The sequence below is a fragment of the Lactuca sativa genome, chromosome 2 (assembly GCF_002870075.4).
Source record: "Lactuca sativa cultivar Salinas chromosome 2, Lsat_Salinas_v11, whole genome shotgun sequence".
NCBI lineage: Eukaryota > Viridiplantae > Streptophyta > Magnoliopsida > Asterales > Asteraceae > Lactuca > Lactuca sativa.
In genome coordinates, this window is record NC_056624.2 from 153,270,920 (window position 1) to 153,282,296 (window position 11,377).

At 38.4% G+C, this 11,377-nt stretch overlaps 1 protein-coding gene across 1 annotated transcript; it reads left to right on the forward strand.

Annotated features, from left to right (window-relative positions):
• The first annotated feature begins 3,327 nt into the window (after positions 1-3,327).
• Positions 3,328-5,098, forward strand: LOC111883389 (linamarin synthase 2). The gene is made up of 2 exons (XM_023879716.3): positions 3,328-3,888; positions 3,961-5,098. Exons 1-2 carry the CDS (start codon positions 3,387-3,389, stop codon positions 4,911-4,913), a joined length of 1,455 nt encoding a protein of 484 aa, XP_023735484.1. The 5' UTR covers positions 3,328-3,386; the 3' UTR covers positions 4,914-5,098.
• Positions 5,099-11,377: the final 6,279 nt, after the last annotated feature.

Genomic DNA, 11,377 nt, shown 5'->3' on the forward strand with positions numbered 1-11,377 from the left:
CATGACTCGCCGAGTCTACCGATTTTCGAGTCCTGACCTGTCCAACTCACCGAGTCTCCACTTGACTCACTGATTCGAGTCTCAACTCGAAGGGTTTGGGGTTTCGCGACCTGACTCGCCGAGTCCAAGAACAGACTCGCCGAGTTGTTCATCCAACTCGCCGAGTTCCTACCCAACTTCATCTGACTCGACGAGTTGTTCATCCCACTCGTCGAGTTCCTCCTCATCTTCATGCTACTCGCCGAGTCCACTCAAAGGACTCGCCGAGTCCATTCAGATCTCTATACATGTAGAGGACTTTTGAGTCATGCATGGGCTCCAAACTGTAGATCTACCCTTCCCAAGCCTATTCCTTACGTAAAGTTGCAAACTTTACGTGTAGAGAAGGAGATCTAGGCAAAATACACCATAAACTAGGGTTTAAGGCAAGGGGCTCCATTATCAACTCAAGGGCTGAAACTTTATGCTTCTCAAGACCATAATATGCTTGGATCCGAAGTGGCAACTCCAGATCCGACTTCTAACTCAAATGGATGACTATCCATGGCTTAGAAAGCCCCAAATCTCATAACTAAAGAAGATCTAAAGGAAAGAAACGACTTATTACCTTCAATAACTCAGAAAGGTTCCACAAACTCCAGATCTAAGGCCAATCCTTTAGACTTCAATGATTTCCCTCTTTCTTCTTCCTTCAATTCACCCAAAAATGACCTAAAAATGACTTGGAAGCTTGAATGCACAACAATGGGGGCTTAGGGTTCGTCTTCTGTATGAGGGAGGCTCTAAGGAACCCTAATTGAGAGAATAAGGAGCTTAAATAGCGCCCAAAGTCCCGGATTTAAGTTTTTCCTCGAACAGACCTGACTCGCCGAGTCTCCTTGGCCAACTCGCCGAGTCGGTCACTTACTCCTCGACCCGGATCCCGCTTGGACTCGCCGAGTTCCTCCTTGGACTCGCCGAGTCCCCCCTTAAAGTTAGGGTTTTCTTTCCTTTCTTGGCCTTCAAAACTTTGGGTGTTACAATTTGGGCATTCTATTTATGCACGCTCTCGGTTTAACGAACTCTACGACTTTCGTTTATATCACTAAGGCTAAATATCGCTCTATCTTAAATTCATATTTTATGTCATTCGGCGTCGTGTTGATTCTATCATGAAACTTCGACAGGTCATAACTTCTTCGTTATAACTCGGATTTCGGCATTCCTTATATCTCCGGAATCCTTGTTTCGACCGTACAACTTTATGTCAAGATATCGGGCTTATCTCACACTTTAATTTTGACGCTTATTTTTATCCTTTATTAATTATATATTTATAATTAAGTAACAAGCACACAAATACACATAATACTCAAATATTTCATCATTAATATTTCAAAAAGAGTTACAAGGGTTAACCTAGACTATTACATCAACGAAAATGCCTAGCCTAAAAACGCGGGCGTTACAATAATCACCTACTGGTGGGCCGACATTGGTGCATTAGACCCACCCCTACTGGAAGGTAACTCACCTCGTAAAGCTGACTGCTGAAAAGCTGATCGGCAGATATCTGACTGCTGCTCCGGTGATCCTCCGGCTATAATTCCCATAAAACACTTAGTCAGACACTGATAACTGCTCTTAGGGTAAAATGACTATTTTACCCTTGACCAAGTCAAAGTGAAAGTCAACTTCCAGTTGACCGGACTCGTCGAGTCCTTACCCTTCATCTGTCCTTCTTTACGCTTCTACTCGTCAAGTTTAGCAACGTCTCGACGAGTTCTCCTTCTTAAACAACCTCGAATGAACCTTCATCCGACTCACCGAGTTGTATGAACAACTCGTCGAGTTCATCCTTGTCCTACAAACAAGTCTTGTCCTTGACTCGTCGAGTTATATGAACAATTCGTCGAGTTCATCTTCAAAAGTTGGGAGATTGCCTTGGACTCGTCGAGCCTACTCATGCACTCGCCGAGTCCTATGATTTCCAGGTCTATGGCTAAGTCCAATGCATTGGGTCACTCCCCCAGACCCCTCTAAGACCATTCTAACACTCACTGAGTTCCTTTGAACCCTAACAGAAAAGGGGAGTCAAGCCTCGGACTCGCCGAGTCCCAAGAACAACTCGCCGATTGAGGTTGTCCAAGTCTCATTTCTCGATTTCTGATGTACAACACTTGACCAAAAGATAGATCTAGGCTTCTAAGATCGATCTAGCACGTAAAGTTACAAACTTTACGTGCATGCATGGGAGAATAAGCTTAAATGGCTCTAAAAGAAACTCTTAAAATGCATGGGGCTTCCTAAGGTTCCAAAGTCAGCCACTTTATGTCTTATAGTACCCTAAGGACCTTGGATGTGGAGTCTTAGCCTCAACTATGCTTGCACTCATGGTTGGTCACCAAAAATGGCTGCTTAGAGCCCTAATTCACTCCAAAAAGGGATCTAGAACATGAATGAGCAAGGTATAAGCTTTATACCTCCAAAGAACTGTAGATGCTGCACAAACTCGAGATCTTCTGATTTCCTCTTGGCTCTTTAAGCTTTTCCTTCCTTCTTGTGTTCACAAACCACCAAAATCCATCAAAGAGGCCTTAGATCTTCACCAAAGGCGATTAGGGTTTGATATGAGGTGTTCTGAGAGCATAAGGGACAAGGGAGGATGAATAAGATGTTTAAATAGGGTGCAAACCATTAGATTAGGGTTTTGTCCAGACATGGTCTACTCGTCGAGTCTTGCCGACGACTCGACGAGTCTGCCACTTATCCCCCGGGTCCAAGTCGCTTCTACCCAACGAGTTGGGCCTTCAACTTGCCGAGTCCATTCCAAAATGTGAACTACTTGCATAATAATACATATCAGAAACCGGGTGCTACATCGGTTCCCGGTTCGAGTCCGAGTCGGGCCGGTTCGGTCTGTTTGCTCATGTCTAGTTTTCTAGGTTGTATTTTGCTTTTTATGGTTCAAAAAATTGTAAATGTATTAAAATTATAATATAGCTTGTAGTAGTCAATGTCTTCAATAGGATTAGAATCCTACTTGATATTCTGTTTTGGTTTTAACTATAAAAGATATGTATTTTAAATAAATATCTAGATGTTTTACTGATGCAATTAATACCATTGCATGGTATAAATATGTATGTTGCATTCATAATATACAAATATGATTTTATTGTGGTTGTATGGACATAAGTTACAATCATAAGGCATCATTATACATTTTTGTCCAGGGCATCAAATACCATTGACACATATTCGTGTACTAAAGATTTTTTTCCCCAAAATAAATGTATAAATTTCATAAAGTTTTATAGATTCTCTGAGTAGCAAATGGTTGGGACCGCCGAACATTTATTTAATGGTTACCATCTTCCTTAGCAAACTCGAGAATCTAAACCAAAATGAGTTGCAGAAACAAACCGCATGCAGTTCTTGTGCCATTCCCAGCACAAGGCCATCTGCACCCTTTTATGAAGCTCGCGAAGCTTCTCCACTTTAATGGCTTCCACATCACCTTCGTCAACACCGAATTCAACCACCACCGTCTCATCCGCTCCAAAGGCCCGGAATCCGTCCATGGTTTGCCGGATTTCCGGTTCGAGACCATCCCCGACGGCATGCCTCACTCAGATCGAGACGCCAGTCAAGACATACCCATGCTTTGTGACATGATCAGAAAGACATGTTTGGTTCCGTTCAAGGAGTTGTTGCAGAAGTTGAACTCGTCGGCAGGAGTCCCGCCGGTCAGCTGCGTCATCGGAGATGGCGTGATGAGCTTTACGATAAAAGCTGCTAAGGATTTTGGAATACCGGAGGTTCAGTTCTGGACTGCTTCGGCGTGTGCTTTCATGGGTCTTTTGCATTATCGAGAGTTCATCAAAAGAGGAATTGTTCCTTTTAAAGGTAAGCAAATTAAATGTGCGTATGTTTTAAATTTCGTCTTCTTTTTTTTTTAATAATTTCTAAACTGTTTAGATGATAACTACCTAACGGATGGAACGCTGGAAAAACCAATCGATTGGATCCCGGGAATGAGCAATATTCGTTATAAAGATATTCCAAGTTTCATTAGAACAACAGATCCCGATGATATCATGATGGATTTCTCGGGCGAGGAGACCCAAAATAACTTGAATGCTTCCGCAATTATCTTCAATACTTTCGATGCATTAGAGCACAAGGTATTAGAAGCCATTGCACCCAAATTCAATTACCACAACATGTTCACACTCGGCCCTCTTCACTTACTCGCCAAATACGTTCCAGATGATAGTCCAGTACACTCGCTGAATTCGAGTTTATGGAAACCAGATTCCTCATGTTTGCAATGGCTAGACCAGAAGAAGGAAAGGTCTGTTATCTATGTCAATTATGGAAGTTTGACTACTATGACAGACCAACATCTGATTGAGTTTGCATGGGGTTTAGCAGATAGCAAGCAATCGTTCTTATGGGTGGTTCGACCAGATGTGACAATGGGGGATTCAGCGATTTTGCCTGAAGAATTCTTGAAGGAGACGAAGGATAGAGGACTCATGGTGAGTTGGTGCGAACAAGATCAGGTTCTGGCCCACCCATCGATTGGTGGGTTTTTAACACATTGTGGGTGGAATTCTACGACTGAAAGCATATCGGAAGGTGTTCCGTTGATCTGTTGGCCTTTCTTCGCAGATCAACAAACAAATTGTCGATATTCTTGCATTGAATGGGGGATTGGGATGGAGATTAATCACGATGTGAAGCGAAATGAAGTTGAAGTTCTTGTTAATGAAATGCTTCTGGGAAATAATGGAAAGGAAATGAGAAGAAAGGCCAATGAATGGAAAACAAAAGCAAAAGAAGCGAATGATATTGGTGGTTCATCATATAATAACTTCCATCGGGTTATCAAAGAGGCTCTTCTTTCGGGAGAAGTTTCCCACGTTTAAGAAACGTGTTACAAGTTCAATATGTTTCATTTGGATCGGGTGTTTGGGGAGGAGAATCACTTTCATAGTCCATTCTGATTTTTATGTATTGTTTTCAAAAATAAGTGTGAGCGATAATGAACATGTTTGTTAAGGAGTTTTTAAAAACTTTTAGCTTTAATTGAAGTAAGAAATTTCATTTGCAAGTATGAAATTAAAACTCTTATTTAAACAAAAAATCTTATAATTTAAAAGTTATTTCAGTAGATTTTAGTGTTAGCCTTAATCCATACATTTCAAAAGCTTGCAACTATTTTAACGTTTTGGAATCGAATAGGTTCATTGGTTCGGCTCTTGAACTTCCCATTCAGTTTTTTGTTTTGCGGTTCTGATATCAAACACTTAGGAGTAAGCAAAATACTCGTTGGGTTTGGTCCGGTTCCAGAACCAATTTCATCCCTACAACTACCAACTGCTAGCAACTTACGCCAAACAAGTCCTATAACCGGAGTGTTCAGGATCATGTAAATTAATATTTATTATTAGGGACATTGTCATCAAAACACCATAAAATGTGACTTTAGTGTTTAAATGACCCATTAACTAAATTGTGTGACTTTTTTTTTAAAGAGAGTAAGGTTGTGTTTCATTTGCATCTGACCGAGTCGGGTCAGATATTTTTGGCTGACTCGGTCAGCTAAAAGTGTTTGGTAAACCAATTTTGGGTGTCTGACTCAGAAAACAACGTCTGACTCGATAAGAAATCTTGAATTGGCTGACTGAGAAATGGAAAAACTTCTTCCAATTGTGCCCTTGTTCTACCGCTCATCTTTCAGCCTCTTCTCATCAGGTATGCTTTCTGCAAAAAGCCACACCATTTTCTTCCTTTAAATCGATCACACTCCCATCAAATTCGCGGCTTCTCCTTCGACTTCGTCTTCTCCATCAAGCAAAAAAAGTTTATGATTTTCTTCCTACATCTTTTTTTTTCTACTTGTTAAAAAAAGTTTCTCCTGGCCTTTGATTGATGTTTTAATCGTCTGTCACTTAAAGAAACAAAACAAAATGAACAAAGAGTGTTCCTTTTTTAGATACCCATCCTTAAGGTTGATATGAATTGTTGCACTGTAGTGTTCGTCAAAATGCCTCAATGAAATTTCCATCTTTTTGTGCTTTGCTGAAGTTGTTTTCATTTTAATTTATACGTTTTATATCCATGGAAAAGTTTCTTGTACAACCTATGCTTTCATGTGTTTGTAAAATCGTCAATAGGATTTAATTATATAATTAATTACAGGTTTTAGCTTACTAAAATTTATTAAAACAATAATTTAGGTAAATATTAGACCTGGCAATTCGAGCACGAATACAAGAGTCGGTGAGAGACACGACACGACACGAATACACGACACAAATACATCTTGAAAATTGAGATAAAGCTTATTTCTTGTCGTGTAATAGTATCGTGTCAAATTCGTGGCCGACACGTTTTCGTGACACGAATACACGAATTGTCAGGTCTAGTAAATATCATATTTTGGAAGTTTTTGAAGAATATATATAATATTAACTTAAAATTATAATAGGGGTATAATGGTAAATTAATAAAAACGAATATTTAAAATGGCTGTATAGAATAGAAGGGTAAAATGGTCATTTTGCATAGGTCATCATATTCAGTCAGGTGTACAGTCAAACAACATGGTTTCTTACTTAGTCAGAATTTATTACTCAGACAGACCTTTCCCAGACAGCACTTCCTCGGTCAGCAACTATCAAACGAGGCTTAAATTGTGTGACTTTTATACCATTAAAAATGAAAAATAATATACATGCTAAGAAAGGTAATGAAGGGTATTATAGTTGGTTTGTAGGTCATCAACAATTTAGACTTGTATGATGTAGATTATAAATTCTACGTATATAGACTCACCATATTATTAATACCACACCAACATAGACATATTTGCTCTCACCTGGTCTTGCACCCTTTTTGGCCGATCTCTCCACCTCCATCTCCTCGTCTCATATGCTAACAACTTCCATTTCTACAACTTCATCCAACCACACCGTTGTCGCATCCCTTCATTCTACCTATAAATTAAACCCTTGATTTTATGGAACAAATGTGGCCCCAACGACGGTTACATGACATCACCCCCTTGATCTGAACTCCAAACCTAGGGCTAAAAAAAATAAAATCATGGAACTGGTGTATCTTCCTCCCTCCATTTACCACACCGGGGCAAGAATAGTGGCCAACATTATTGAACTCCAAATCATATCGACTTTACCCTCCATATTTTTGTTTTGAAACCATCAAATCACAAGTTAGTATACCATATCTCTCTAGATCGCTACAAAAACAACAATCGGATCAATCCAAATCATCTTCATCACATAATTGATCAAAACATGGCTGAAGATTATCGATTTACCAAATCGACATAAAAACTGAGCCATATCACAACGAAATTGTATTTTAATGATAAAATGATTAGCAATTTCTATAAAACATGGTCTTTAAACTGTTTACGTGAAGCATAATAATTGGATTGTAGTTGAAGTTGAAATTGAAGTGGTCATCATCATCATTGAAGGTGTGTTATTGTGTGAGCCTTTTTATTTCCTTCCTTTAAATGCTATTCAAATGTTTTACCAAATGAATAATATATTGAGCTTCTTGACATTTTTAGGCGTGTTCGGCACACAGCGTTTGGGAGCTTTTGACTTCTAACTTTTAAGAAAACGTTCGTAAAAAAGAAAAAACTTCATTTAGGACATAAGTGTTTAGCTTTTAGCCTAAACAAAACGCTCCAAAATCAAAAGCTACATGAATAAGCTTTCAACAAAACTCTGCAAAATCAAACGATATTCACTACCCACTACTAGCTAGTTTTTTCAAACACACCCTTTATGTAGTTCTAAAATTAGTAGTTGCAAGTTATTAACCAAAACCTAACTGTTTGATGAAACTGTACTTAGGTTAATGATACTCTTGTACATCAGTTGCATTACTTTGGCAGTTAGAGACGTTAATAAGTCTGACTCAGGTTTCTTTAATGGAAGGAGGGGCACTAGTCAACACCCTTTTTTAAAAATGAACCTACAAAATTGTATTTTAGGGTGTTACCATCAGCAATGTTATCCCAACCAACAATCATGAAAGTTGGTTCCAACGAGGACGACGTCTTGGGGTTGTACCATGTGTATGTGTCCTTGAAGCTATGCCAATTTGTACGTGTTTGAAGATGGGTTTCCTTTATTATATTGTAACGCTCGTAGATCTGTACTAATCAATTTAGAGACAATAAGCATCAAAAATGAGTTTTTAATGAAAGATTATTTATATGGATTAATCTTAACCAAGTTATAGTATATGTTACAAGGGTTCCGTACATATAAAGAACGCCGAAATCCGAGTTAAAACGAAGAAGTTATGGTCCGTCGAAGTTTCATGACGAAACCGGCACGGCACCGGAAAACGTAAAAAGTGAATTTATGATAAAGTGCTTTTTAGCCTTAGTGATCTAAACGCAAGTCGTAGTGTTCGTTAAACCGAGAGCGTCCATAAAAAGAACGCCAAAATCTGACTTCGTATGAGAAAGTTATGATTTTTCTAAGTTTCGGAATAGCAGTAGACAACTAAAAACTCGAAATGAAGACCGAATGATATTTAGCCGACACAACCTAAACGAGAATCGAAGGTCTCGTCAATAGTAATACAACGGTAAAAAGTCTGACGAAAATGGACGTCGGATGAAGAAGTTATGAATTTTTAACGGATTTTCCTGTCCCGGACTGTTAAAAATAATAATATTAAAAATAAAGTCAAAATTAGCCCACGAAGTCTAAACAAAAGTTGTAGAATATATTCTCGCCTATGCGTGCATATAAAGAATGTTAAAAACGGAGCCCGTATGCGAAAGTTGTTGATTTTAGAAGTTTGGGCACAAAATCCGAGGAATTTTGCATGCATGGCTCGGAATTGGCCACGTACGAGCCTCACATGCATGACGCATGTTGTATTGTGATACAACCGAAGGGAGGTCCAACCAAAGTCTTCTGGGTGTCGTATATGTGGCGTGTCCGAAGCGAGCCACGACTCGCCTACGAGCTTCTGACGCGCCTTCTACACCTCGCCTCCGTGTCTCGCCCTCGCACCAACCATCTGTCCCCCTCACATGCGAGCCACATGCTCCCCTCGGATCCGAAGCCTTCCCTATAAATAGTGCATGCAAGATTTCCCGGCTTGAATTGGAGATTTGGCATTTTTCACCTCTAAATCAATATTTTACCTATTTTTGCTTCCCCCAAAGCCTCAGAATCATTTTCAACACCCGAAACACGTCCCTAAGTGCCCGTAGAGCCCAAAAAATTTATCTTTTCGGTTTTGAAGCTCCAACCTCGCAGAGCCCGGTTTTCAATAAAACATCCCGGTTTTATCGGAAACGATCATTTTAAGAAACGAAGCGCTTCCTGATTATCATCTTATCAGGTGAGTGTATAGTCACTTTCATCTTACACATAAATATGAAATATTTTATATAAAATACATGCTATGTGTATATGTATTGTTTGTTTATTTTAAATGATTGTTGAATAAATGATTTATACAAGTTTTAAAATGATTTAAACTATATATATATTTTATCTACAAATATCTTGGGTATAACATGGGTAGATGAAATAGTTGGTTTGTGATAAAAATGATGAGAGGCCTATTGAGTAAACTCTGGCGACTATGAGACGTAGTGCCTATTGAGTAAACCCTGGCGACTATGAGACGTAGTTCCTATTGTATAAACCCTGGCGACTATGTGACGCAGTGCCTGTTGTATGAACCTTGGTAGCAATGGACTTTGGATAAATTCCTTAACTCAATCTTGAGGAATGAATGGATGAAGGATAGTCGATTCTTAGCGTAAATCCTTAAGAAATAAGGGAGACATGAGGATGAGTAATTGGGTTGATTGTTTGATGATTGAATATAATAATTATATTATTGTAGGTTGAAAACCTTATAAGCTCACCAGGTTTCCGAACCTGACCCACTCAGTCTATTTGTATCATAGGTATCGACACAAAGCTACTTTACATTGAGAGATTAAAGGAGATGTAGATCATTAGTGATAATGAATGTAAGTTCTGTTTATGCTTATGTTTCTGTAATGACGATGACATCCCAAATGTTTTAAAATAAATAAAAATACATTTCTTCGGAAATGCTTTGATAACGTATTTATCATGTTTTTCTGGGAACAAATTATGTTTATGCTTATGTTTCTGTAATGACGATGACATCCCAAATGTTTTAAAATGAATAAAAATACATTTCTTCGGAAATGCTTTGATAACGTATTTATCATGTTTTTCTGAGAACAAATTCCGCAACATTTTTATTAAAAGAAGTACTCTGATTTTTATAAATTAAGCATAAACAAAATCGGTTTTTTATGGCCATGAAATTGGGGATGTCACATATATATTCTTTATTCTCAGATCTATAGAGGGACAGGGGAAAGACTGGTGATGAGGAAGACTTATGAATTCGATTTTTGTTCTTAATTTCTAGGTTGAGTTAAAACAGGCACAACTATGAAGCTTTATTAATTTGATTTTCGATTTTTGATGTTAGGTTCTGTCACACCCCAAAACCAAGAACGGCGGAAACGTTCTGGGGCGGAGGACGTCATGTAAAGTATCACAACACAGTAAAAGTAAACAAGCAAACAACATCATCCATTGCATTAAATATATAATTTTAATACAAGCGTGTTCTGAACAGTTATAGACACCAAAAATATAATGTGAATCAAAATAATAAGATGAGTCTTGGATGCGCTCCATCTTCTCAAACGTTGGCCTCGGTACCTGTCTACTGATGACCTGAGAATACAAGTTATTTTGAAAGAGTTTATCAGCTTTAAGCTGGTGAGTTCATAAGTATTTTAGTGTCGGTGTTTGTTATCAAAACGTTTGAACATGTCTCAAGTGTAAGTTTATAGAATGTATGTAAATGTTTGTAAGTGTTTGTAAAAGTTTGAATCTCTCAGAAAAACCTATATTTTCTATTAAAGTAGCCTTCTACCAAGGCTTAACTGTTTTGTATGCTCGTTTGTTGTAAAAGTGTGTAATTTCCCAAGTGTAACTATCATTTAACAAAATATAGTTTGTACATTAATGTTTAAGTGAAATAATCACTAAATATATGTAATGGGTAAATTATTGTAGTACTGTAGTGTTGTATTATAGGAACTACTGCTGTACTAACTACCTTAAACCGGATTTATATTAGGGTATCATGTGATTAATTGCATCATACTATCGACTGGTAACAACGACATACGAATGGTCGTAATAACGGAATGACGTTTGGCACCCGCAGACCTGCAGGTCCGGATGTAGCTAGCAGCAAGGTGTAGGATAGTCAATCTAGTATAGATCTATACGCAAACTCACGCTCTCCCTTCAAGAGAATTCTG

Excerpts from the sequence above, each read along its gene's own strand:
- LOC111883389 (XM_023879716.3), top strand. The coding sequence starts at position 3,387 with ATGAGTTGCAGAAACAAACCGCATGCAGTTCTTGTGCCATTCCCAGCA. Across the intron at positions 3,889-3,960 it reads AGGAATTGTTCCTTTTAAAG|ATGATAACTACCTAACGGAT; the intron begins GTAAGCAAATTA and ends TAAACTGTTTAG.